General features: G+C 41.8%; 3 protein-coding genes across 7 annotated transcripts; all 3 read left to right on the top strand.

The window, feature by feature from the left end:
• The first annotated feature begins 1,729 nt into the window (after window positions 1–1,729).
• Window positions 1,730–3,605, top strand: LOC120804942. The gene is made up of 4 exons (XM_040154685.1): window positions 1,730–1,816; window positions 1,918–2,808; window positions 3,153–3,315; window positions 3,504–3,605. Exons 1-4 carry the CDS (start codon window positions 1,758–1,760, stop codon window positions 3,603–3,605), a joined length of 1,215 nt encoding a protein of 404 aa, XP_040010619.1. The 5' UTR covers window positions 1,730–1,757.
• A 218-nt stretch (window positions 3,606–3,823) lies between these two features.
• LOC120805479 lies at window positions 3,824–9,520 on the top strand. Of its 2 annotated transcripts, XM_040155733.1 has the most exons (10): window positions 3,824–4,013; window positions 4,357–4,444; window positions 5,031–5,152; window positions 5,335–5,440; window positions 5,558–5,629; window positions 5,791–5,900; window positions 6,237–8,356; window positions 8,435–8,900; window positions 9,054–9,147; window positions 9,271–9,520. In XM_040155733.1, the coding sequence occupies exons 1-10, from the start codon at window positions 3,850–3,852 to the stop codon at window positions 9,424–9,426; spliced, it is 3,498 nt and encodes a 1,165-aa protein (XP_040011667.1). In that variant the 5' UTR covers window positions 3,824–3,849; the 3' UTR covers window positions 9,427–9,520. The 2 variants fall into 2 exon arrangements, with proteins under 2 accessions (XP_040011667.1, XP_040011666.1); XM_040155732.1 differs by having other exon boundaries at window positions 6,237–8,900.
• Window positions 9,521–10,654: 1,134 nt separating this feature from the next.
• LOC120805315 (ubiquitin-associated protein 2-like) lies at window positions 10,655–27,268 on the top strand. Of its 4 annotated transcripts, none has more exons than XM_040155455.1 (30): window positions 10,655–10,767; window positions 12,238–12,375; window positions 12,684–12,761; window positions 12,899–13,009; window positions 13,187–13,349; window positions 14,210–14,287; window positions 15,365–15,428; window positions 15,709–15,797; window positions 16,122–16,174; window positions 16,432–16,496; window positions 16,682–16,913; window positions 17,038–17,296; window positions 17,456–17,593; window positions 18,107–18,243; window positions 18,789–19,027; window positions 19,354–19,606; window positions 19,777–19,816; window positions 20,113–20,242; window positions 20,435–20,492; window positions 20,757–20,988; window positions 21,286–21,377; window positions 21,828–21,878; window positions 22,104–22,182; window positions 22,564–22,764; window positions 23,091–23,261; window positions 24,141–24,245; window positions 24,341–24,373; window positions 24,727–24,800; window positions 25,135–25,326; window positions 26,380–27,268. In XM_040155455.1, the coding sequence occupies exons 2-30, from the start codon at window positions 12,280–12,282 to the stop codon at window positions 26,473–26,475; spliced, it is 3,609 nt and encodes a 1,202-aa protein (XP_040011389.1). In that variant the 5' UTR covers window positions 10,655–10,767; window positions 12,238–12,279; the 3' UTR covers window positions 26,476–27,268. The 4 variants fall into 4 exon arrangements, with proteins under 4 accessions (XP_040011389.1, XP_040011391.1, XP_040011392.1 ...); XM_040155456.1 differs by lacking the exon at window positions 10,655–10,767 and adding an exon at window positions 10,805–10,919; XM_040155457.1 differs by lacking the exon at window positions 24,341–24,373.
• Window positions 27,269–27,442: the final 174 nt, after the last annotated feature.

The raw sequence follows: 27,442 nt of genomic DNA, 5'->3' as shown, positions 1-27,442 counted from the left end.
TTATGTCATAATTGGAATTGTGGAAAAACTCCCCAGAATAAAGTTAGTTATCTTAACATTTTGTATATTATATAATATTTTAATCTATCTATCTATCTATCTATCTATGTTGAATTTTTATTTTCTTTCTGTCTTCCCTGAGTCTGATTTCAAGCATACAATTGTACTTTATTGTACCGATCACGTCTATAGCCATCCATTATAAAATATAATAGCTATAGCTTGTGTAAAAACAACCCAAGTAATAACAATAATAATTCCCGTGTCTCATCACGAATAAACCTAGAAAATACACATCTACCAATCAGTAGTCCATTTCTCAGCTCTCTATACAGCATGTAAAGCCAGTAGGGCAAATGTCCGATTGGGTTAGTCTGAGAAGGCTTTTTGTCTTAGTAGGTTTGTTGGTGGGCACTAAGCCCTTTGAGGGATTATCTCTCTCTTTCATGCTGAACTGAGCGTAATTTTCACCGGCTGTCCGTCTGAGATTCAGCATTCAGCCCTTAGCAAATGTCTTAATTTCTGCCACCCGTGTGGGTCTGCCAGTCAAGCCCTGGGTGAGAAGGAGTTGACTTGCAGCGGGGAAAGAAAGAGCGCGCCCTCCCCGAACCGTTTTTCGTCGTTATGGAGACCAACTGTGTACGGAAATAGTGATACTGGTCAGGCTAGCAACTTTGTGAAAAATTAATGCACTCTGTCACTTCAGTTTGCTCGTTCAGATAAACCGTCGTGTTCACTCAGTTGTCTTTTGTTGCTAAAAAAAAAAAGGAGGAAAAAAGAAAGTCTGGGGTGATCTGGTAAGTTTTCTGTGGATTTTTACCTTTTACAACAACGTTACAGTTAGCCAATTCATACATAAAAACTATTTGCTAAGCACAGTCACTTAACCACTAAACACTTTACATTTTCTATTTTGGCAGTCATTTAAAAAAGCCGACTGCTTTTTCTTTATTTTGGGATGTGCTTTCGTTCTAGCGACACACTTGCACAGGTGTAAACAGAATACTTCTCCTTTACTTTATGCTCTGTAGCCGTAATTGTAATATGAACTCCAATTTCAGTTTGCAGAATTAACAGAGAAAGGGGATGAAATCCCAACGGGAACAGGAAGGAAATATGGATCTCTAACACTTGCCCTCGCCCTTCATAAAGCACAGTAATGAAGAACGATCTCAACTTATTTATGTATATGAAGAGGGTCTCAGTGAAGTGCCGTATGGCAGGACTATTACAGCTGCCAGCCAATCCACTGTAGAAGCCAAAGAAGCAACAGTTGTTTGCCTGTCTCTGCTATATTAATCTTCTTTGCTACGATACAAAAATGTGTGACATGACTGTGCTGCCCAGGCTCCATCCTGACCAAGTGTCAAATTTCAGCACCATACCAGTGTCCTGTGCATTTCTTACTTCTACAACAGTGCAGTGTGGTAGTAATGACACAGTGACCAACCACTGGCCATCAGTCTCTGACAAAAATCACAGAGGGAGGAAAAACAGCAAGGACACACTCTCTTGGAAAAAGCGGTGTGGCAGCAGTAGGAAGCTCGTGTAGTGTGAATTTTGTGGTTGCTTTGTAGTTGTTATTTTCCATGTAAGTTTAGCTTGTCGTCGTAGAATGACTTTAATTGTACAGTCACTTTTTGCACACTTTTGCTTTTTGTGACCAACTGATGGAAAGACTGAACCGACATGTCTGCCACTCTCAGGGCAGGCTGAGTGAAGTAAAAGAAAAAAAGAAAGAAAAGGAAGTGGAGGAAATGACACTTTGCCTGAACGAGTGTCTGAGAGCGGTCGGGCTACAGCATCACTATGCAAGGTAAGCACACTCACCCACAGGACATCCAGACCGACGCTCCTCCTCTGACTCCTCCTCTGACTATCTGCCCCCCTCTGTCTCATGTCCCCCTGTTTTTTCAGGTTTACCTCCATGGGAGTTCATCGTGCAGCCCACCTTTCAGCACTGACCATGGAGGACTATCCCATCCTGGGAATCCGAACTATGGAGGACAGGGCTCGACTCTTCCATCTGGTCAAAATGGTCAAAACTCTCGACCAAGAGAGTCTTGTATATGACGATGTCGATGATTATGATGATTATGGTGCTGATGGTGGTGATGTAGGCAACGCTGCAGTGGATAGTAGTAGTACTTATTATGGCTATGGAGATCCTGATGAGGTATGTGATGATGAGGATGAGAAGGGTGGTGCCGTGAATAAGCTAAATACAGCCACTGTTACCAGACCGTCATGCGTTCGCAGAAAGCTTGATTTCAGTTGTGAAACCACTGATCATCATCAGAAGCTACTTTCCTATCCCGTAGGCTCTGTTCATTTCTGTGCAAGTCATAATAGAAATGATGGGCCAGTCCAGGGCAAAGGGTCAGCCACACCTCTGAAGCTTAAGCTTGACAGTGGAAGTGCTGTTGTATGTGGCTGCAAAGGGAACAATAACCACAGGACAGATGCCCATAGTCGTCCATCTAATCATCACAAAGGAGGAAACACTGAGCCAGACATCACAGGAGGAACTGCCATGTTCAACTCTCACACCAGATTATCACCAAAGTTTGTTTCATTCCACAAACAAAAATCCAGGTCTGCAGCCGTGGCATCAAAGAGGTTTAACAACAAAACAGTTGGGTACAAAGATAGGAAAAGAACTTCTAAGAAGGAAAAACTTTGTACAGAAATAGCCAGTAAGGGGGCTTCTGAACGCATGGTAAAGCCAACACCCATTTATGAATCAAAGAGAACAGCTGGCTACAACTACGGACTCCCACGGAGTTCCCTTCCTGCTCAAGACAAAAAGTGAGTGGCAGTGGTTTGTATTGTCCTCGCTGCTTGTTCCCTACTGGCAAATGAATATTTTAGTAAAAACTGTATCGAAATGGCTCCAACACATGCATTTAGGAGAGGTTTCCCATCTATGCATAACTTTTTTATAATTTACAAACTTTATGTGATTTTGTTGATTTGTATTATGAAGTTTTCACAAAGTTTGCATATGACTTTCCTTTGGACATTATCATCCTAATTTCGAATGTGAATGGTGCACGCGTGCGGATGTGTGTGTGTGTGTGTGTGTGTGTGTGTGTGTGTGTGTGTGTGTGTGTGTGTGTGTGTGTGTGTGTGTGTGTGTGTGTGTGTACCAGGCAAGAAGGAGAGCAGCGGATTAGTGTGTGTGTGAGGAAAAGACCTCTGACACGGGCAGAGAGCAGGAAAGGAGAAGCAGATGTTGTGAAAACTTCAGGTGGAGATTGTGTGATTGTCCATGAAAGCAAAGAAGCTGTGGATCTCACACAATACATACTGCAGGTACCTGCCCATAAAGGAGTCAATGACGAATCAATACTTTTTCTGAAAGTGTGTTTTGTCATGTGTCTATACTGTAACCAAAGATACACATAGCAGTGTCTCCAAATAAGCACATATTATCAAACTGTGATGATGTTCAATATGGTATTTCGTCTTGAAAAACTGGAATTGCTCTTTTGTCCCTGCAGCACAGGTTCTACTTTGACCAGGTTTTTGGAGAGGAGAGCTCCAATGAGGAGGTGTATCAAAGAACAGCATATCCTCTGGTGCAGCACATGCTCAACGGGTAGGTTAGCATTGATGTACTGGTACTTGTGGAAGTGTGTATGGAAGTGTTATGTCATCCTACATTCCTTTCTATCCAAATGTCCTAAAGCCAGTTTAGGGGTTCGAAGTGCATGCTCGTAGGAGTTTTGGCTCTGTGTTTCTATGAATATGTGCTCCCTAACTATCTATATTTGTATTGTGTGTGTTCATAGAGGCAAGGCCACCTGCTTTGCATATGGCCAGACAGGTGCCGGAAAGACTCACACCATGTTGGGTTCATCCCCCAGGAAACCAGGGTTGTATGCACTTGCAGTCCGGGACATTTTTGCTCACCTGTCCACCACACGCATGCACTCACCCCTGCTGGTGTATGTCAGTTTCTTTGAAATTTACTGTGGTCAGCTGTATGACCTGTTGGACCACAGAAAAAGGTGTGTTTGTATGAAAGTGTTTGTGTGCTTTATTGTAAAAACAAACAAACAAACAAATCAAATGAACAATCTATTTTGCAGGTATTCAGTTTAAAATATAAAAATATTTGTCATTACTTTATCAGTTGTTTATTTGTGTTATATAGACACCACTTACTTACTATTTACTTGTATTTATTGAATTTTATGAAATTTGCATGATTTTTCAACTACAACTTGCATCCTTAAGTTTTCCCATAGAGATCGTTATTTTTTTGATAGCATCATCATCTGAGAGAATCAGGATGTCCTCTTCTTAATATTTAGATTTATGTCTAAAGTTTATTTTATTCTTTCTCTGTAGGTTATTTGCCAGGGAGGATGGACAGAAGGTGGTTCACATTGCAGGGCTGCGTGATGTCAGGGTGGACTCAGTCAGCTCACTGCTGGAGGTTAACCTCTTTCTTTAAAATTGCTTCATGTCCATGCTGCATTGTCCGGACCTTGTTTTCTGATTAGGACTCAAACCTTTAGATCACATTAATACGAATACTTTGATTCCAAAATCAAGAGATCTACCATTTAAAAAAGATAAAATAAAACATCAAAGTTGACTGTCTTGCTTGCCAAATTCATGGCAGAGAACAGAAAAATCTTTGTTCTTCTAAGTTTTAATTGTGTTTCAACTGATTTTTGATAATGACTTTGTACCATAATAGAATGAAACCTTGTCCATAGTATCTTATTTCTTTAAGTCTGTTTTTATTGTTTCAAGAAATACTAATAGGATTTTTTGTTCCTAAGTATTCGGAGGAGTGCAACAGTAAATATACATACTTTTAAGTCCAATATCAACTATATCTAGCACCTCAGGTCAGGTGATTCTGTCCTTACAACCTCACAGATGCACCAACAGAGTCTTAAGTACTCAATTTTTCTTTGATTTTTTGTGTTTGAGGTAGTAGTGGCTACTGTAATCGCTTTAAACGTCTCAATCTCTCTCTCTCTTGTCTCCTTTCTCCTGTTGCCTATACAAAGGTGATTTCACATGGTACAGAGGAGCGCACACAGGGGATGAGTGGAGTGAATCCTCTCTCTTCTCGTTCTCATGCCTTGCTTCAGATTCAGCTTAGAGGTCCAAACCAGCAGATAGCTGGCAGGCGAGTGACAACATCCAATGTATTTTATTATATTGTGGGCTTATTATGATGAACACTCTTTTTGATGGTTTTATCTTTTCTCCTTAAAGCAGAGTTTATTGTGTAGTGGATCAAATTATCCCATTAGTATTGCAAAATGATTGAACTAAGAAAGGTGTGCGTGTATGTTTGTGGGCCTGTAGAATGTGGTTTGTGGACCTGGCAGGAAGTGAGAGGGCATCAGATACCAAAGAACCAGACAGGCAAAGTCGTATGGAGGGAGCTGAGATCAACCAGAGTCTGTTGGCTGTAAGCTACACACACGCTCACACACTCAGTGATCCAACATAAAGTCAAAGATATTTGTGAATGTATTGTTTGATTTGACACACCCTCCCAAGTTTTTTTTTTGTTTTTTTTTCTCAGCTTAAAGAATGTATTCGGTCCCTTGATCAAGAGCAATCACACACACCTTTCAGACAAAGCAAACTTACTCAGGTAGTAAGACGTATGTAACTTGGCCATTTTCAGTATTTCTGTCTTGAGTATTAAGGATACAAGTATGCATCAAAATCCTGGCTGATTTTTTTTTTATTTTCTCAGTTTGATCAATAAATTCCACTGTGTTTTCATATTGGGCTATTTTGTTCTCATTCTAGGTTTTGAAAGACTCATTTGTTGGTGATTCAATGACATGCATGATTGCCAACATTTCACCTGGTCACTTAGCAACCGAACACACACTTAATACACTGAGATACGCTGATCGGTAAGTGTTTTGTGAGTGTGTGTGTGTGTGTGTGTGTGTGTGTGTGTGTGTGTGTGTGTGTGTGTGTGTGTGTGTTTGTGTTTGTGTCTGTAAGTATAGTGGGAGGAACTGGACATTAGTTGCTGTAAAGATAAAGAATTATTGTATTTTTCTATCATCTTAGACCCCCACTGGACTTTATTCATTCTGCTTTAATTATATTACTTAGGGAGTAGTTGTTTCAAATACCAAGTTTCTATTTTAATTTCGCTCCCTTTCCATGGTTGTATCCAGGGCTATAGTGGCAATTATAAGTGACTGCTACTTGAAATGTTATGTATACTTCATTTTTCATAGGGTGAAGGAGTTGAGGGGACAAGGAAGACCAAGAGGGGGGAGAATAGGCAAGGCATTACCGTCCCCCAAACATAACCTATTCAACAGCTACAGCAGCACCTATAGCAGTGTTGGCACCCGAGGGAAAAGTCCCCCTAAAAAGCACAAGTTAGGGAGACGAAGAGAGGCTTTTGGTCCAACTACACCTGACACAAGGTTGCCCACTGGGGATGCAATTCTCTGCTCCACACCCAAGAACAGCAGACGGGGAGCGGAAACAAGTCCAAGGGGCAGAAAAGGGATTGGACTTGAACATATTACACCAGTTGGAGGCTGGCTGGGAATGGGTGATAAGAGGCACGGGAGGGAGGAGGAAGGTGAAAGAAAAGGTAGGAAAAGAGAAAATGAAAGGTATGGAACAACTAACAGTCAGTCTCTTAGTGACCAAAACACCAGGAAAGGGCTGGTGTTGGGACATCCAAAAGATGAGCAGCTGCACTTGTGGGAGGTACAAAAATCCTTAAGTCAAAGGGAATCTGGAATCTGCCACAGAGTAAAAGAGAACCAGCAAAGCACTGTGAAAGGGGGCAGAGAGGAGGAAAGAAGATGGATACAAAAGCGAAGACAAGTAGAAAGCAGTAGAGACATGTGTAGTGACGTAGATAGGCTAAGGGAAAGAGATTCTGCTGAAAGGGATAAGGAGAGGCAGAGGCATCTGAGACGGTATCACAAGCAGCTGCAGCAGTTTATGCCCTCATCTGTTTCCTCATCTGTCAGTCTCTTCTCATCTTCTACATGTCCGTCTATCTCTTCATCTAATCAGGCCTCTCTCTCTTCCTCTGTCTCTCCATCTTCCTGTTCTTCTCTCCGACACTCTTCCCATCTCCCAGCTTCTGCCCGCACGTATCATGGTTTGGAAGAGGTTTTAGATGCGTACAGAGCTGGGGTTGATGTTAGGGCTGATTGTAATAGAGGACAGTTGCCTTTTCCCAGTGGTGAGATTAGCTTAAAACCGGAAAATTCTCCATGCTGCAATTACAACAATGATGAGGATGCTCATGGTGACGCTGGTGGGGTTGGTGAAGACTGGAGGGTATCTTGGGAGGGAACAGAGGCAAGGTTTGGACAAGACAAGGAGAGGAGGTCAGTGGAGGCAACAGGTGAAGCAAGAGTAAGGGGAGAAGATAGGAGGCCAGCTGGGATGGAAGGGGGAGAGAGGAGGGTGGCAACAACAGACACAGACGAAGCAGATAGAATGACATGTGCAATGCCAAGTAATTTAGTGGCACAAGTGTCTTACGGCTGTCATTCAGAAGACAGACCACAAGTGTGTGACGAAGGACTGGATCCCTCGGATGACCCAGCTGATGGAGTGTGGAGTAATGTCAGCTATAGTTTAGTGTCCACCCACAGCAACAGTGACAGCAACCGCCTCTTTAACCACCCTCCTTTTGAGTCACCGCATCAGCGAGCTCCAGCAGAACGACCCCTCTCCCCAGCCTCTGAACATATCAACACACTCCTGACCCCAAACAAACTAAGTGATCTCTCTCTTGAATCAAAACATACCAGATGCCTCTCCAACACCCCACCTCTACCACTGCAAAATACCCAATTTTCAAATGCTCTGTCGACCACACTACCTCTCTCTACTTCGATCACACATATTGGATATAAAATATGTGCTGATCCCCTTAACAAACTATCTGAAAATCCATCTTATACTCAGGTAAACAACCATCCAGAAGTCAAAGCCAAAATGTCTGTTTTACCTCAAGATGAGACTTATGCAGATTCTCTTAGCTACATAATGGACCCCCTCAGCATCTCATTGCTTCAGGTGGACCAACAGGTCGCCACAGCCTCGTTCCTCCAAGAGGGACAGAACACCCCCTCACTCTGTCTGCTTCACAATGAAAGGGGAAAAGATGACAGGAGGCAAGTTGAAAAAGAGTGTCACACATGTGCAGAGATGGCAGGGAAAGTTGTAGAGGACGAGGGCATAGAATTTCGTCTGTCCCTTTTGGAGCTGCCACAAGCAAAGACCCACTGCCCTCTCACCTCTGACACCAAGACAGCTATGAATCACACTGAGCGAGGAAAAGACACATGTTGTGCCACATATGAACAATGTGGAATGGGTAAGTGTGAGTTCTCTGAGTGTGTGTACAAACTAGTGCTTAAAAATATGTATGTGAACACATTTTTATCTTGTCCAGGTACGACGAAACTTCCTTTGCCTGAAGTGATGCTGGTTTCTCTACAGGACCAAGAGAACAGTCAGAAACCCCAAACCATGCCAGTCCTTGGCAACGAAGCCCCTGCATCGCCACTTAAAGCCTGTACTTCTATGCAAACGTCTGTTGTGCATTCCATCTCACCCTCTGCCCGGTACTCCAGGAACACTGACTCACCCAGCTCACACAATCTAATCCCAAATGGTGCCACACAAATGCCAACAGAATACGCACACAACATGTACAACAAACCTGCCTTTTCCATTTCAACACCGTCAGAAAGTGTCTTAGGCCAGTGTGACACGGTACATTCAAACCATTCCAGCGATTCAAGCAACTCACTCCCACCAAACATTCCTGCAAAGTCAAACGGTCAAGAAAGCCCCAGCAATCAGCAAATTAGACCCATAATCCATCTGTCTACCCTGGAAGACTTGGATCATGCCCAGTAAGTACCAGAATTCTCACTATTGTGGTTATTGAAAAAAAAATATTGAAAATCTAGTTCACATATATTAATCCTACAGACATGATACAGCAATGAAGGTTATTAGTTGAATAAAAATATTTATGTCTCTTTTCTAAACCAACCCAACTTTAGGTGGCGTGTTGTCCAGGCCCACTGGGAACAGCTAGAGGAGATGGAAGCTTTATGTCATAAAGAAGGAACACTTCTTTGCCAGCAACCTGATATGGTCAGAGTAACAATTGTTAGCTAAATCATTATGTCCTCCCCTTCCCCCTTTTTTGTAAACTGCACATTTTAAAGTGTCTACACACTTTTTTCTATCCTCACTCTTTGTCTCTCTGTCTTAAAGGCATTTGGGGAGTATGTCCACAAGCTGGAAGAGATCATGGAGAGAAAGGCTTGGTGTGTCCACAGCATGAGAGCTCAGCTGCAGCCATATCTGAATCCCAGTCATTCTAACCAACCACACAACCAAGGAGAAGACAATAACAATCCAATTACTTGAATTAATAAAGTTAATAAGCAGAAATATTGCCATTGGACAAATATCACTTGATGTGTCTAACAAGAGATGTGCTACATGAGGGTTCCCACAGGGGAACTTACTAAGACATGTTTTCCCATGGCGAATATCTATGTACACACATAGTGTGTGTGTGTGTGTGTGTGTGTGTGTGTGTGTGTGTGTGTGTGTGTCTGTGTTTGGTTTGCTTTTTTGTTCGGGTGTGGGGTTGTTATTTTCCTCTTTTTTCTCTTCCTCTGTGCTATTTACATTCTGATTCAGATGCTTATAGTATATTAGGAATATTAATGTACAATATACTGCATCTTTTAATTTAATCTAAAGGGCTGTATTTTTGCAAGTCCAGTCTCGGTCCACTCTAGGGAGTTTCTCCTAGTATCATTTTCCCTCAGTTTTTTGGTCTTGCTTAGGTTTTTTCTTGGTCTTAAAAAAACTACAAATCTTGATTTTTTTTTTTAAATTAATTAACCTATTTATTTATTTTTGCCATAAAAACCGCATGCAAAATATCACATGATCATTTTGAGACATGGCCTCGGTATTGGGATTGGTCAAGGCTTTCAGTTTCTACATTTTTTGTCTTCTGATAAAAGATTGTGATACTTGTAAGGCAATGAGTCAATAGGTGTATTGTTGGTTTTCAGTGAAGTCATTGAGGTTACTTGGTTTTGGAAACATAGTTCTAAGGGTTTAAGATTGAATTAAATTTGCTTGATGATCAGATGATGTGTTCTGTGTTGTGACATATCTATTTCAGGCAGTACGTATTTGATGATTATTTTCTGAGTGGGATAGTGTGCACATAATGTGTGTTGTTTTTACCCAATTCTGTTTGCCTATACAAATTGTCATTCTTTTACTATTAGAATGTATATATTCCACAAAGAGCATATCTGAGAATGAAAACAATTAGAATAGAAGATGCCTGTCAAAACACACTGTTAATTTTAGAGGATCACTTCTGGTAGTAATACACAACCATTAAAGAAACCCAGATAACCTGTTCTGCCTCAAGTAAAAAAACGACTTAAGACAGACGAAAATTTGAGAATAATCCATCACATTTATATCTGGTTTCACTTTTCAAAGTGGTAAAATCACCTCATGAACTCTTCCTATGGACTGCGCTTTCACCTGATGCCAGGCTACAAACACGTAACAGCGAGGCGCGCTCCCGGACGTGAACGCGGCCGTCGGGGCGTTGAACCACCTGACCTGTTCGTGGGTTTTGGTTGGCAGTGTTAGCCTCACAACGTTGAACAACGGCGCGGTGGGTCACGTGACAGCATCTGCTGCTGCTGGCTGAGCAAAGCGTGTTAGCAGGTAAAAGAAAGAACAAAAATTGTGGCGCTATTACGATTTAAAGCCGTTTGAACGGCCAAAACGTCTTATCGTATAATTTTCGAATATGTTTAAGGAAACCGATCGGTCGATTCAGAGACAACGTTCGTCCTGTTCGGTGGTTAGCTAACTAAGTAAGTCGCTAGCTAACCCGGGCTGTAGCGCTGCATTGTATGCAGACGGGCCGTTCACACGCCGGGTCAGTTAGCATGCTGCTGATATCTGTAGTAGCATTACCGGGCCACGCGTTTTTCGACAGTTTTTTTTTTTTTTTTTTTACCCACACACCCGCATTACAGTCGTAGTACTAAAATGCTGGACACCGACCGTTGGAAGTATTAATTTAACACGCTGTGTTTTTTCGATTCGTTTCAGTTGTGTTAGCCTGCTGTTAACGTCAGCTAAATCTGCCACTCAGATTAATTGACTAACGTTAGCTTTTCCCTGGGTTTACACAAAAGGGTACATCTCGTCACATTTGTTTATTTATTTGTTGATGTCTCGGCGTGGGGTACTGACAGCAGTCACGCTGGCAGACAGTTTAACTAATTTTGCGGTTACATTGCTAATATCTGTCCAGTAGAATACTGCATTTTAACGGTAGGAATCGCACACGGAACAAAGACGAGCGGGTAGCCAGGCTAAAGCTAATGTGTGCTAGTTGACCTAATGCTAATGTGAACGTTAGCCAATGCGGCTCATGTTTCCGGCGAGCTTATGGTAACGTTTACCAAAATAAGATTACATTTCAGTCACCACACGCATTACAGTACAGGGCACTGCAAAATACTGACAACGGGAGCTACATTATACAATCGACGTTATTAGTACTTGCTGTCTAACGTTTTTCTATTAGCCAACATACCATTGTCAGACAATAGTAATGATCGCAGCCGGTCGATCTCGATTGTCGTGTTCTCATGCTCACAAGTTGTCAGTTGGTAGTATTATTAGCTAACAACCAGTTACTGTATGAAATATCATACAACCAAGTGTAGGTGTTTGCTTTCGATTTCCCTAGAAACCGTTTAACCTGGCATAAAGCGCAGGCTCTTTTTGTGGTTACTTATTTCTTTAAATCAAATGCCAAATGGCTGTCGCTGTTCCGACGTCGTCGACGGGGGGGAAGTGTTATAATTCATACTTCTTATAACAGATGCTGATGCATACTCGCTGTGTTTTTGTGTGGGAGACTTAGGGAGGGGTGTAAGTTGACACCCTGATAGTCCCCTCTTGGCTGGCTAAATTTAACCAGGGAGGTGGGGGGCGACAGATGGAGTTATAGTCTTACATGGTATACTTGACGACAGTGAGCTAGGTCTGCTTATAGTCAGCATACTGTACTGGCACTTTCAGTATTATATTTTACTAGGAATTGTGAGGCAATCTAGCCATCTCACAGATTGCTTTCATTTGACTTTGCGTCTGTCCCCCCTTCTCTCTTTCTTCCAGATTTTTCTATTTTGTACATACATTGTTTTGTATATACTGTATATGATGACTTCACTGGTCAGCAATCAAGCCCGGGGAACTCGGGACAGAACGCTGCCCACCACCACACAAACAACACAGCCACAGAAACAGATACAGGTGGGTTTTCACCATTGTACAAACAGTTGCATCCAGGCCTACTCAATTAAAATATATATTGTCTATGTCGTGGGGGTTTTTTGCTCTTTTTTTAATGCATGATTGCCTCATTTAGTATTGAGTTATACTGATATTGAAAGTAAATGGTATAATGAATGTAAAATTTAATTTCATACTTGTAAAAGATTTTACAATCCTTCATCGTGTACATTCACCAGCATTGTAGCATCTTTCATTGAAAATGAAGATGCTCCCGTGTGTCACGTGTTCCTGTTGTACTGTTTCTTACTCACCTCTCTGTTTGCCAGGCCACAGCAGAACAGATACGTTTAGCCCAAATGATCTATGACAAAAATGATGCTGACTTTGAAGACAAGGTCAAACAGGTAATGTTTGTGCATACACACACTTTGACAAATCAATTGTCTGCCTACTGTTCTGGAATTCTGGGGCATTGGGACGCTTATTGCATCATGTGTCGATCTAACTTAACAGTGTGTTTTTCTGTTTTGCATGTTCACAGCTGATTGAGGTAACTGGGAAGACTCAGGATGAGTGCATGGTAGCCCTCCATGATTGCAATGAAGATGTAAACAGAGCCATCAATTTTCTGTTGGAGAGCAACTCTGACACAGTAAGAGTCTATATACAAATGCACAAACCCTATTCATATACACATAGTGTGCTTGTGTACACATGTCATATGGCAAGTCCTCTGGGTTTTTGCAGAGACTAAAACGTCACGAATCATACAAAATTTTAACTTCAATTTGGGTGTGTTTTGCCTCATTCTGTTGTTAACCTCTGTCAGAACTCCTGGGAGACTGTGGGGAAGAAGCGGAACCTTGGGAAGGAAGGAGGACCCTCAGAGATAAAGGAAAGTAGGGAGAAGAAAGGAGGAGGAGAGAGGGAGGCCAGTCGTGGACGTGGGGGCTCCAACAGGAGGGGCAGAGGCATCAGCCGAGGTCGTGAAGGTAAGAAAGGTACCAAAGATGTATTAGTCTTGTCAAAGGGATGAAGAGGCTGGACTCTAAAGATGTATGTTTCTTGTCGGTCTGTTAAAAGGCTGTTCCGTGTTTGCTACATCCTTGACATTGACAGTTTATTTTCAGTCATACATTACTAAAAGAATAGTCAGTGTACGGAATCATCAGTTCAACTTTTCTATTATTTTTTTTTTCTACTTTTATTACCTTATGGGTTTAATTTAAAAAGGCTGGGAGGTCTTTCTCCCAGATCAGTATTAATAATACAGGGTTTTCCCCTGTGTATTGCAAGCCCAGCAGTCGTTTGGGCCTAAGTATTGGAATTTTTAAAATGTTTTTCAAACTAAAGTTTCATTGGGGCTGCTCGGTTCGAAACATAGACATAATGGTTGGAAAGCTCACCAGTGATGTCTGATGTTTGAAACGCGAACGCAATATAGGAAAAAAGCAGGTCTGAGATCAGTGTTCTTTACCCTCATTGTACATAGTGATGTTCAACACTTCACTCTTCCAACTATTACAAGCTAACGTTACCTAGAAACCTTAGTTGGCTAGCCAAACAGTCAATAACACAGATACTTCCTTTGTGACATTTGGGCATAATGTATAGGAGGAAAGGTAAAAGCCGAAAAACCTTAGACAGTTTTTTCAGACGGCCAAGTACTGGAGGTGATGGCGATGAGGAAGAGACTGCTAACATTCACACCTCAGAGTCAACAATGTTAGCCCATCCTCAGGTCCACGAACTGCAGCCGGTGGGCCTAACAACTTTTCTTGGGGCAACACTGTAGTATATTAGTTTTTAATTTCTTAATGACCATTTCCCTATGTTTCTTGTTGGATTCCAGGTCGGTTAGAGGAGAATGGGTTTGAGGTGGCTCCTGGAGAGAGGGGGGGTGACCGTGGACGCAGGGGACGGGGCAGAGGTGAGCAACACAGAAACTTACACATCTGTAAGTTTTCTTAGATACATTGCTATTTTATAAGCAGTAACTCCAAAAAAACGATAGCTATAGCTACCACATAGATAAAGTTTCCAACAGCCTCTTGTCACATTAATGTAAATGGATTTCAAAAATTGCAGGATAGAAAGCTAAGTAGGCATTTCAAAACTGAACATTAGGTTTATTTAGGTAACAAAAACATTGTCAAGCAAAATCAGATTACGTTAGATATATAAATAAAAATAATACGACTGTGGTAGAAATTGAAAGCCTCTGCTTAAGAGACATCTTACATGCTTAGATATCTACTTTGGGCCACCCTACAGTCCACCGTTTGCACAAACATGTCCATATAGTTAGGCAAATTATAATAATATCTGTGCTTGTTTGTTGTGATCTTAAGATAGGGAATTGACTCATTATTGTGGATTTTTTGGTGATGTAGCTGGCAACATATCTATTTGTGTCTACAGGCATTTAGAGTATTGCCGCACTGAACGTGTATGGAATGTGCTTAGTCCCTGCAGCTGCTTGAGTTTGGTGATGGGGGGGGCTGCTGATAGATTATAACAACAAATGAAATGGTGAGGTCAATCAAGGTGTGATTCAGAAGAAATGGTGTCAGGTGGCTAGTTATGCCTTAACTGGGGAGAAATTCAGGTATGCACGATACTCGTTTGCAAACAACATATCTTTTGAGTTGGACTTAAGGCAGCATGACTGTTACCTCCTTGGCACATGTTTGACAGCACAAATGTTTGTGATATTTTGGTGTCATTAACAGCTATGACTGTGGTACTGCATTACTTGTTTACTTATTGAGTACAATTCAATACAATTGAGTAAAGCAAACCACATGGAAAAAATCCAGGTGTAAAAACATGATAGAAAATGTTTTCTATTCACGGGTCATTGACTGAAACATTGCTTTCTCGGTAAATGTTTTGCTGATGGTGTGTGGGACTTTGATACCTTCTTTAAAAGAACGATTAATGAGGAGCTGAGGCTGAAAGGAACCAGCCAGCTGAGGTCATCTGGTTGTTTTATTTGTGTCCTCAGGGGCAGGGGTTCGCGGTAGAGGAAGAGCAGCTGCTGGCACCAGGTTCTCCTCCCAGGGAATGGGGTAAGTGTGTGTGTTAAGAGTGAATCACAAGCCTGAAGCAGGATGAGGGAGGAGGTGGTGGTGATGATACAAGCACATATCTTATTGACAAATGTGTGGAAGAACCAAGTTTCTGAATCTCCTCCTTTTAAAATTTTTAAGAATTATTTTATTTTCCTGTTTCATGTTGTCAGTAGCAAGAAAAGACGATTTTCTCTTTAATTTCTTATGTTTGCTCACCTTCCCTCCATGTCTTTCCACATTTCCTGCTGTCGCTTTTTTCCACTTGTACTTCTTTCAGCACCTTCAATCCTGCTGACTACTCAGCTAACTCTGGAGCTCGCCAGGAGACATGGGAAGGGGACGCCAACGAACCTGCTGAGGGAACTGGTAAGCAAAATAACAGAACAGGTGATGTCACGTTTGGATGCCATTTCCCACTCTTGCTGTACAATGGCTTAATTCTTAACATGAAAAATCAGCATTGTCTGGTGTTCACTTGCCCCAAGTTAGCAAGAATTTTCAGTGATTTTTACTAGGTTCCATATAGAAACAGAATTCAACCATAAATTAGCAAATGGATCTACACAATGGATTCAAGTGGTTATAATTTTGGTGCCATATTAAAGCAGTCATGGACTATATTTTCTATCACTGCTTTGGGATGATTGTTAGAGAACATATCATGAGTATTTGTGAACTGCTGTCTTTTAGGAACATGGGGAGGCAATCTGGAAGACTGGACTTCAGAAGACTGGAATGAGGATGTAAGGCGGCACTTTTCAATCACAAGGACTTGAACAAAGTGTTTGACTTACGTTGCTTTAAATCTGCACTGGCCTGATGTCCAGTGTTATTGGCTTCTGACGTTAACTTATCAAATACTATTAGTAAAGAGTCTGTGATTTTATCTGGCGTAGCTACATCAATGTGGTTCTGAATGGATGTTAATATACAGTACAGCACATATGCCTTTATTAATCTAATGGATGGCTGTGTTTGTACTTCCTGTCCTTTCTTACAGCTGTCTGAGACCAAAGTATTCACTGCCTCTTCTGCTCCAGGAAACCACATTACACCTGGACACAAGTAAGCCATCTTACCTGAAGTGTAGTCCATTTAGAACACTAAAAACACCCCGCTTATTTTGTAGAATAACATTTTAATTTGTGTGGTTATTTTCCCCTTGTCGACCCTCCTCCCCAAACCTGTCTTTTCTCCCACTCTTTACTCCTCCCACTCTTGCTGTTCTCTTGTCTCCTGCTTCTCCTCAGTGTGGACCTGGCTAGCCTACTGCCTAAGGCTGGAGGGGCTGCAGGAGGTTCCATGGATTCTGACTTGGGGGTAATAGTCGATGGCCCCTCAGCTGAGGATTTGGGCCAAAGCCTGGTTTTTACCAATTCCCACCACAATGGACGCACTGCAACACACAGCTACGCACACGCCACAGCCAACAGCTACGCCCATGCCGCCTCTGCTAGTACCACCTACGCACACGCTGCACTGGTACAGACAGCCACGCATACGTACACGTGCAAGCACCAGCAAACACTAACATATATAAAGTTCATACACATTGAGATATGGCAGTAGGTGTATTCAGTTCTTGTTTTTCTTCTCATCCTCTCAGTCCTCAGTCCTGGGTTCTGGTTTTGGCTCTCTGAATGCAGCTAAGCCGACGCCTGCCTCTGACATCAGGACATCAGAACAGCTCAATGGGCCTCGGCTAGGTCAGAGAGCCAGTCAGACGTTAGCCACCACCACCAGCAGCAGTAGTGTTTCCAAAGACACAGGGCCACCTTCAATGCAAAGTCCTGCTCCTGCCTCCTCTCCCTCTGTAGACATCAAAGCTCAGAGAATGGATAATGGCCCAGTTACTGCTCAACTCTGTAAGTTTATCTTAAAGTAAAAAAGAAATCCAACAAGGAAATTTAAGTCATGACAATTAAATTTTAAGTACTTGTTGTCAACGAAAACAATGCAAGAGGTACGGCCTGCTGCAGTACAATAGTTAAGTGAATATTTACATTTATCCTCATTCTCTTCAGCGGAGATGAAGCTTCAGCCAGAGCCATCAGCGGTGCTCAGCCAGTTGGCTCAGAGGCAACAACAATCCACCATCCTTCCTACCACAGAGTCTCTGGGCCTCTCTCAGTCGCATGCGCCACAGGTCCCCACACCACCAGGTAGGACTGCAGAACCGTATCATATTATGCCATTAAATGTGTGAAAGTCTGCATAGCATATCACATGATGTAAGCGCTGCAACTTAGCTAATTCTTTTCATAATATTGATAATTATTGGATTAATTAGATAAGAATACTCACAGCAGAAGATTGTGCTACATGTCACATTGAGCTGTTTGATAACCAGAACAGCAGAAACGGGAGTAAATATTTAAATGTCCTTATGCCTAGTTTTTGGACTAGGCATGAGTCTACATATGAAAAGAAGACAGGAAATATTTCCCAAACGGTGAAACTAAGATAATAACCAAGATAAAGACAAATTTTCAGCACACAACATAATTATAGGAGGCAGTGCTTTCTCTGGTAAATAAATGAGTAGTGATAACACTATAGCAGTATCTCTGCTCTAAAATGATTGCAGTGTCACCATCTTCTGACAATTATTTTGGTCCCAGTTCTGTGTTTTTAATGATATTGTGAATGGGCCTGCTGTCGTCCATCTCCTGCAGGTCATGATTCATCCGTCCCTCCTGTGAGAGATGGAGCTTCTCCAGGAGTGAAGCTGCCGGGCATGGAGCCTCCCATCACAGAACCCCCTCAGCGGCAACTAAAGACACAGAGACGCAGAGTACCTCCTCCCTCAAAGGTAAGCGCTTCTTGTACCTGAATCTTTTATCAGACAAAATACAGTATTGTAACCTTCATGCAAAACAAAAGAGCAATATTACTTGCAAGACAATAATAAATAATAATAATTTATCTGCTGTCACATGTTTGACAAGACAAGCCAGTTAATTAACTGATTATGTGGTGGGGACATTCTGAATAAAGTAGTTTAGGCACGCTACGAACTCCACACCCATGACTGTACCTCTCCTAATCAGAGACAATATTTTGTCAACAAACATAGCAAATAAATATCAGGCCTTTTTCAGTATATCCACCTCATACATGTGTTCACTACCAGAACCTGATTGCCTGCTACTTAAGTCATGGACAGGACTGTTTTTGACTAAACATGCCTACTAACCAGTAATCATCTACCTTCATTTATGACTGAAAATAACTTTCATGCATTCGAACAACTTGATTTCCATAATATAAACATTTTTACACCAACCAATTCAAAATAATCAAATTGATTAAATATATTTGTTCAGTTCTACCGAATTCCCTCTTTGTCTACCTCAGATCCCGTCATCAGCAGTGGAGATGCCAGGCTCAGCAGATATATCGGGCCTGAATGTTCAGTTTGGAGCTCTTGACTTTGGGTCTGAGGCTGGTAGTGGAACAGTAGACATGGCACAGATGGAGTTGGCCAGGGAACAAGCCCCTGCTCAGGCCCCAGCTCCAGCGCCATTGTCTGTCCCTACTGCTGTTCCCACACAGCAGCCACAGAGCAGCCTGTTCTCTAAGCCAGGAACTGTGAGGTGTGTGTGAGATGTTTTGAGTTGTTTGGCACACAGGTTTTTCTGTTTATTTGAGGAATTTTTCATTTCTAAGTTTGTACGTCAGTTGCTTCTCTGTTCAGCATGAAATCCTGGTAACCGGTTTTTGCATGGCCCTACCGTTCAAGATGGGGCCATGCAAAAAGCAGTTCGCTGCTGCCATGGAGAAAAAAAATTTGTCAATTACTTAAAAGAGTGAAGAGAATTATGTAATTTTAGCTCAGTTACAGATACAAACTGGTTACATCATATTCTCTATGTATATTTATATGTCTTTCCCCATCTACCTTTCTTGGTCTTGTGAACAGTGAACACATGAGCAGCTTACCCAGCTTACCCTCAGCCGTATCAGATCCCAGCTTCCCCTCACCATCTTTGGGCTTACCCAGTGCCACGCCCTCGCCCTCCCTGGGTCTTCCCAGTGCAGCCGCTCCACCCTCCTCTGCAGCTCCTACCGCAGCCAGCCGCGTGGAGAGCAGCAGTGGCCCAAGGTCCCTGCCACCGCATCTTGGCTTCTCTCAGAGCAAAGATGTTACATCAGCTGCTGGTGGACCTCTCACAGTGAGGATAAACCTTTTTTCTCTCTGTATGCATAGGGGTTCCAAATACCAAAAGAAAGATGTAGACAACTGCTGACTTCAGCAATTACTCCAAAGCTCACTATCTTTTATAATACCTGACAAAAAGCTGAATGATAAAACCTAATGCTTTGAACATTCTCTTCCTCACAGAATGGCTACAGTGGGATGAAGACACCGAGCACACAGGACAGTAAGTACTCTCAGCAGTGTCAGTTGTAGAGTACTGCATTGGACTGGCCGATAAAATCTAATATAGTGAATATTGATTGTTAAATGCATCCGGAAAGAATTGGAAAGAGCCCTCAGTGAAAGTTGATTAAGGTTTTATAAGGACCAGGACATACTCTGTGTGTGTGTGTGTGTGTGTGTGTGTGTGGGGGGGTTTACATTTATTCTGTTTTATTTTTGTATTCCTCCAATCAGTTTGTAACATCAACACAAAAATTTACACCAAATTAATATCTCTCATTTTTCTTTTTAAACTAGCTACGTCATCAACGTCTAGAACAGTGAAAACGGAATCTCCTGTTATGACGAGTGACAGTGGCTCCGGTCACCCCATCCCTTCCCCTGCAGTCACACCTTCCCATTCAACCCCCATCCCTGCGCTCAGTAGGTGAGGGATGATTCAGACAGGCTGTGATATTTTATATTCCGCACTTTTTTGTTGGAGATAATGATGGTTACAAGCACATATCTTAATCCTGTAATGTCGAAATATCTTTCACTGAATCTCTAATTCTCCTGCCCATGCTTCCTGGGTAATGTGCTTTTGTGGCTTCATCAGATTTAATTTTACTCTTTCTAGTCATGTGACCAGTACTCACTCATCTGGATCGGCCCTTGCCACAAGTTCCTCACTGACAGTAAGTGTCTGTACACATGTTCAAACAGACACAATTCTTGTAACATCCTGTTTTTAATTTAGTATGACATGGTATATTTGCTGAAAATTAGAGTTTTGCAGTTGGTTCATTTGAATGCTAGACTTTCTTTTCAACTCAGCTGAGGCTTTTAGGAAAACAATTTATTTTTCTTCTTTCCTCTTTGAAGACATCCATTCCTTGACCTACAAAACAGTTGATGTTCTCCTTTCTCACACCATCTCTTTTCTTGTCTTGTGCCATCAGATAAGTAATGACGAGAGCAGTAGCGGTAGCAGCAGTGGCAACCTCCATGCCTTTTCATCATCATCGTCCAGCCAAGTTGTCAATCCCAGTGCTTCAGTCCCCCTGGCTGTCAGCAGCTCAAACACCAATGGTCTTCATCCATCTGGAGCACCCGGACTAACTCCTAATGGCACAAACACCACACTGTCAGCTTCGGGCAGCCGCACGGCACCCCTGCTCACTACCACCTCCGGTGGGTTCACATAGGGTCCACATGTGAACTATATCACTGGAACATTTACAAAAGATTCTTTTAAAAATATATACCTTGAAAAATGTATATACAATGAGGGATTGTATATAATACAATCCCTCATTTTGTTGTTTACAACTTTTAAATTACAGTAAATGTAATCAGGCTATTTTCACACCCGCATCATCTAAGATAACACTAATTTATGCAAATATACTTGACAAGATAACTCATTACTGATTTTAAAAACTGAGTAATTCTCACTCCATTTGAAGTCAGTTCCTCCTCCTTCCCCAGGTAAAGCTCCTCCCAACTTGGCCCAAGGAGTGCCACCTCTCCTGGCAAACCAGTACATCATGGGCCCCGGTGGCTTGCTCCCTGCTTACCCAGTAACTATACACTCTTTTAATTATTTACATACTTGTTTTTTGTATCAATTTGTCCCCTAGGTTTTTTTTTTTTTTTTTTTTTTTAAGGTAAAGAAGGGTTGTATAACTAAAAATGAATGACCATTGGTGTCAGTTTCAAGTGACTACCCTACACGGACTTTTTTAGCTTCCTACTAATGTGTTTACCATGAATGGATACACTCAATTGAAGAATTATGGCAGTGAGTTCATTCCTTACTCTATAGAGCTTTTCAGTGTCGATGATGACTGTGTTTTAGTAGGTTCTGATCAAACATGATATCTGTGGAACGCACTGAGACACTGATTAAAGTGAAGAAGGATCTAAAATGGGTAGAGGATAAAACTAAAGGTAACAATGAGGTTTAGTAGAGACTCAACATGGTACTAAATAGTCACCTGTTTTTCCCTCTATTATCTTTATTTCAACAGCAGATTTATGGATACGAGGACTTGCAAATGCTGCAGTCTCGCCTTCCTATGGTGAGTCTGTTGTAGTGTCTATTCTGTCATGTATCCTGTATTTCTCATATAATTTTTATCCTCTCTTCTATTTAATGGCAGTGTTAACAAATTTCCAAAGTAGCAATCTAAGATGTACTGATGGGGAAAAAAACAACAAAATGGGGAGCACTGTGTTTGGTATTTTAATGATTAGTTTTCTTTTTTTTTTTTTTTCTTCCCCCCATCCTCTCTCTCTCCACCAAGGATTATTATGGTGTAACATTCCCTGGTACTACAGCTGCTATGCCTGGAAGAGATGGCCTGACCAACAATCCATATTCTGGTGTGTCAAATTTTATGTTGAATATGAGTTTCTGAGTTGATGTATCTACTGATCTTGAATTATGTTTCAAAATAGGCTGTTAATTCACTCTGACATTGCACAGTTGATACAATTACTCCCCATTTCATAGAATTACACAGTTGTCTGTTCATATCAGTTTTCGTGTATAGCAGTCATTTTCCATTTTAGCATATTAAGTTTATGAAAACATGGAGATTTGACCTATTTTTGACCATGGCCAAATTTTGTTCATTCTTTTGTTTCTCTATCTCTCTTTAATTCAGTGGCATCATGTTAGCTAACTGGCAATGGAATTTAAGATGTTTTTTTTTTTTTTTTTTTTAAACTTTAGTCTTTTCTACCATTGTTTTTCCTGTCCAGGTGAGGCAACAAAGTTTGGTAGGAATGACTCTTCTTCTCCAGCTCCACCAACCAGCCTGTCTACAGCTGGGGTGCAGTCGCAGCCCCAGCAGGCACCACAGGCAGGGACACAAGGTCAGGGCACGGGACAGAGCCAGGCTCAGCAGACACAGAACCAGGCCTTCCTAAACCCTCCTCTGCCCCCTGGCTACGGATACACTGGTAAAAGAAGCAAAATTATGTTTAATGAGGAGGATGTTGGCCAAATTAATTTCTGGTTAACTCATCCATGCACTTTACACATTATGCAAACTCCAGCTTTAGTTGGAATTGGACTGTTGTGGCAGCCCAATTCCAAGTCTCGTTTAGAAAACTATCCCCCCCCAATAACTGGTAATGTAGACACAGTCTGTTTAAATTTGTGTAGACTGTATTATTGTAACACTTCCAATTTAACAAAAAGGTCTTCTCAGCATTGTTGCTTAAAAACAGATGTAAATCTGTTTTCTTTATACTTGGCATAATTTTTCTAATTGGCCATTCTACAGGTCTGCCGTACTATGCTGGTGTGCCTGGGGTTCCCTCAGCCTTCCCGTATGGCCCCACCGTCTTTGTGCCTCCTGCTTCAGCCAAACAACCTGCAATGGGCCTGGCCAACCCCTCCAATCAGTATCACCAACAGCATCAGCCCAGTTACGGACAGCATGCATATGGCACAGGTAAGACAAGGATTAAACAAGAGGGTTGCGTCTGTCACTGCTCTGATTGATTTTTGTTTTTTAGACAACTAACACAGCACATTTACATGAGTTTTCATGTAAAGGTTTTATCCAGCAGTTTTGATTTTTTTTTTTTTTTTTTTTTTTAGTTGATTTAACTGGCTTGAGCCTGTGCGTGTCTATTTGAACTATGGCAGCAGAGGTTTATCTTAAATTATTACTGCAAAACAAAATATCACAGTACCACAATCTGTCACAACAACTTGGCACGAAAAGTAGTTGAGAAGGTTACTTGGTCGACTTCAACAGTTACACTGGTTATAGTGTGTGTTCTAGCCAGTTACTTCTGTCAAATTTGTTGTGCTCAAATGTAGACGAGTTACTGTCTTGTGTTACAACACTATATTACATGTCAGACAATTTTTGGTGTCTCATGTACATCAACAGTTTCGTATAGCTGTATTTTTTGAGCCCAGGATGTTGTGAGAGAGACAGGGTTTGCGTACAGAGACGTTGGCAGAAATTAGATGTGAAGAGTGTAGAGGGAGGCAAAGGAGACATCAACTTCCCACCCTTTATACATGTACACAAAATGCTGCATGTGCGTGTGGGCCTGTGTTTTTTGCTTGTGCTGCATGCATAGCTCAAACCCCCTGCTGAAGTTGGACACGGCTCGATATAGACACAGCTGCCGTTTTAGTCAGGTTACCTTACTGCCTCTCTCTCCCATACCCCCCTCTTTCTTTTCTATCCATCCTTTTTCCTCTTCCTTTTCTTTACCTCATCTGTTCCCCGACTTTCTCTTCCTACCCCCTCCCTCTCCTCTGCTCGCTCTGCCTTCTCTCTTCTTCTGTACTCTTCCTCCTCCGTCCCCTTCAGCCTTTGATGACCTGTCTCAAGCCCACGCTGGGGAATACAGTAAGGGAGGGTATGGAGGCTCTGCTCAGTCACAGGCCAAGTCAGCGGGCAGCGGCCCAGGGAAAGGTACACACACAACACATGTTGGCACAATCTAACAACACACACAAAGTCAGTGGGCGTTTTCCTGTGGGAAAAACGTGATGTACTCACAATTGCAGATGATTCTACAGTCAAGAGTGTTCTGGAGAAAGGTGTGTATATGCACGTGTGTGATAAGCACTTTGTGCACACAAATTATATGCACATAAAGTGATATATGACAAAGGGCCGGGGGAAAAAAGTGAGAAACCTGCCTCCGTACCTCCTCACTTAATATGCTTCTTCCTACTGGCTGGCCCCCCTTTTACTAACATTGGAAATGAACATTTAGTGCTTAATATTCACTCATTAGCAGTGAAGTGACACAATTTTTCTTCTTCCCCCTTAATCCATTGATTTTTCCTCTTTATCATTTTCTTTTTTCCCTTTTTTGATTTCCTCCCTTCCCTCTTAAAACTCAATCTTTTTTTGTCTTTCCTTCTCCCCCTCTTCATTCTCTTCTCAGCACCAGGACTGTCAGGGTCAGGTACCAGCGGAGGAGTACCTGACATGGGAGGTTCAATCTACAGCAAAACACAGGTGAGAGACTTGCTTTCCTGTTGTTTGTCTGTGTTTAAATCGAGGCTTCATGCCTTTGCTTGTAAGATAATAGTCTTAGAATTGCACTTGAGCAACCTTTCCTGTAATTAATTTTCTTAATTAAAACGTTGTTCACATCAATGGCACATCCTCTCGAATAACCCATTAACTTCAGTTGTAAAATGAGCTTGGATGCATGAATGTGTTGGCATAGGCAAGAGGTTTTTATTTAATGCCAGTTGAAATGTGTATGATTTGCATGTGATTTATTTCTAAGCCTATTGTACATGCATGGACAAGATTTAATCTCGTTACTTCTCTTGGTTCTCCTCAGTCATTTGATAAGCAGGGCTTCCACACGGGGACACCGCCTCCCTTCAGCCTACCTTCAGCGCTCGGGGGAACAGGGCCCCTGAACCCTGGGGGAGCTCCTGGCTACGCCCCTGCTCCCTTCCTGCACATCCTGCCACCGCACCAACAGCCCCACTCCCAGCTCCTGCACCATCACCTCACACAGGATGGACAGGTAAGCTGAAGTCTCGATTCATACATCACATCCTACCCAGGGTCTCAAAAAAGAAGTTTGAGTCATTAAAGGTGTCTCGTAAATTTGGATCAGATTTTTTTTTTCCCCATTTTTATTACACACATTTTATTGGACACTCATGATTAGCTGTAATTTCATCATGGTGTTGCAGTTAGCTGTCTTTTATGACCAAACAAAAGATGCTGTTCATGTGCACCAATCTGCAACCCCGTGGCAATGAGCAACTATAGGTCATTTTGATCAAATAGTCCCAGAAACATTTGGCCCTGGGAACTAACAAGTCAGAAGCTAAAAGTCCCTGTGGCACATTTGTTTTTGCATTTCAACCCCTTCTCAAGGCGTGATGATATCGCAGTAGACCTGTAATAGACTAAAACGTGGCTACGTGTTTGTTTGGGGTTTTTTTTTTTTTTTTTAAGTTATTCGTACACAAGACTTCAGATTATCTTTTTTAGTTTACTGTTATTTACTATTGATTAATTGGGCAATGGCAGCAAATGGAAAAATTAAGTTGAATCTAAGTTTTGTTTCTTTGCCTCTCTGTGGCTTGTTCCAATTTTATTTTTTTAAAGTGGTCACTGTGTAGCTATTGTTGAAAAGCCATAACATTAAAAGAAATTTTCATCTCTATTCAATAATTTAAATAATAATGCAGACAAACCCTCCTTGCAGTCCTTGTTTGCATCTGATGAAGGCTGTATCCAAGTTGTTGCAGTTTTTAGGCTTTTGTTTAATCAGCTCAGTATTATTCATCACTGCAAACTGCACCCTGATAATTCCTCAGCCATCAGAAAGCACTGCCTTGGGAGATATTTGTCAGGAACAGGAACCACACCCCAGGGACCAAAACTGGCTCTGTAGGTTCGTGCGGTCAATGTGGTAGTAAAGTTCAGTCACTCATAAGGTTCCTCGAAAGGTTCCAGAGTTGAAAATGGCTATTAAACTTAATAGAAATGGAAGATTAAGTAAAGCTGTTGGGTAGTTACTTGATCTTAGACATGACTGAGAAAATTGACTACTTCTTCTCTGCAGGGTGGTCCTGGACAGCGCAGTCAGTCCAGTAGCATGCAGCAGAAAACCCAAGGCAGCAAGTCCAGCTACGGCAGCTCTCCCTACTGGGCCAACTGAGGAATGCCCCCCCCTCCCAAAAATAAAGGCTGTGTATGCATGTGCGCGTGGGTGTGTGCGTGCGTGCGTGTGTGCGTGTGTGCGTGTGTGTGTGTGTGTAAAGTTAAAACAAAAAAAGCAAACCGAAAGACACACTACCCTCACAATGAGCAACCTTGGGCCTCTTCGCCCTGCTCCCCCCACCTCCGCAAGTCCTCATAAGTCTTTTGGGTTCTCTCTTCCCCCCCTTTTCAAAATTGGTTGTACATGTAAGATATTTATGTATGTATTTATATATATATACTGTATATGTAATAGTAGAACATGAAATGTGGTTGCTGCATTTTATTTTTGAAGGACTTTTTGTTTACTTTTTTCAAAACTGCAGGAAAAGATGTTACATTAAGACGGTATGAGATGATGATGGTGAGAGAGCAAGTGAAGAAGATAAATGATCAAAAGCTTCCTGGAAGAAACCATTAAAAAAGGAAAAGGAGAGAGCTATAGCACTGATTGCATATGAGGACATTTCAGATGGGGGTGGGGTTTATAATAACTAACTGCATCTGTCTCCTTTTTTTTTTTTTTTCTTTTTATACATAACTTCCTGAATGACCGGCTCATCCCCCAAACTTCATTTGTAGCTTCCTGTCTTTTCCCCTCCTGCCTCTCACCCGCCCTTCTAATGAAAAGCCGCCTACTCACCTTGTGTCAACACCTCCCCTTTAAAAACAGACCTGCCCATCTAAATTTTATATTTTAATTTAATTTTAACCCATATTTCCCGCGAAATAAAAGTTCTGAGCAGTTGGAACTCTGACTTGTCTGAGTCTTTTTCTATTTGTGTGTGCACATGAATCAGTTTTCCTCGACTGTCTTAGAAGTTCAAACTTAAGTTTTCTGATTTAATTCTGCAGTTTCAGAGATGGCAAATAAACAGAAACTTGGCAAAGTTTGTCCATATGAAGGCTACTGTCCACCGTTTTCA

The sequence above is a fragment of the Xiphias gladius genome, chromosome 19, assembly GCF_016859285.1.
Source record: "Xiphias gladius isolate SHS-SW01 ecotype Sanya breed wild chromosome 19, ASM1685928v1, whole genome shotgun sequence".
NCBI lineage: Eukaryota > Metazoa > Chordata > Actinopteri > Istiophoriformes > Xiphiidae > Xiphias > Xiphias gladius.
This window is presented reverse-complemented; position numbering and strand designations above follow the sequence as displayed.

What these genes read in the sequence shown, in the direction of transcription:
- LOC120805479 (XM_040155732.1), top strand. Translation starts at nt 3,850, where the DNA reads ATGTTGGGTTCATCCCCCAGGAAACCAGGGTTGTATGCACTTGCAGTC. An exon ending in CAGTCAGCTCACTGCTGGAG is followed by an intron (nt 4,445 to 5,030) that starts GTTAACCTCTTT and finishes GCCTATACAAAG; the next exon opens with GTGATTTCACATGGTACAGA. An exon ending in ACACTGAGATACGCTGATCG is followed by an intron (nt 5,901 to 6,236) that starts GTAAGTGTTTTG and finishes CATTTTTCATAG; the next exon opens with GGTGAAGGAGTTGAGGGGAC.
- LOC120805315 (XM_040155455.1), top strand. Translation starts at nt 12,280, where the DNA reads ATGATGACTTCACTGGTCAGCAATCAAGCCCGGGGAACTCGGGACAGA. An exon ending in AGCCACAGAAACAGATACAG is followed by an intron (nt 12,376 to 12,683) that starts GTGGGTTTTCAC and finishes TCTGTTTGCCAG; the next exon opens with GCCACAGCAGAACAGATACG. An exon ending in TTCTCCTCCCAGGGAATGGG is followed by an intron (nt 15,429 to 15,708) that starts GTAAGTGTGTGT and finishes TACTTCTTTCAG; the next exon opens with CACCTTCAATCCTGCTGACT.
- LOC120804942 (XM_040154685.1), top strand. Translation starts at nt 1,758, where the DNA reads ATGACACTTTGCCTGAACGAGTGTCTGAGAGCGGTCGGGCTACAGCAT. An exon ending in CTTCCTGCTCAAGACAAAAA is followed by an intron (nt 2,809 to 3,152) that starts GTGAGTGGCAGT and finishes TGTGTGTACCAG; the next exon opens with GCAAGAAGGAGAGCAGCGGA. An exon ending in TCACACAATACATACTGCAG is followed by an intron (nt 3,316 to 3,503) that starts GTACCTGCCCAT and finishes TTGTCCCTGCAG; the next exon opens with CACAGGTTCTACTTTGACCA.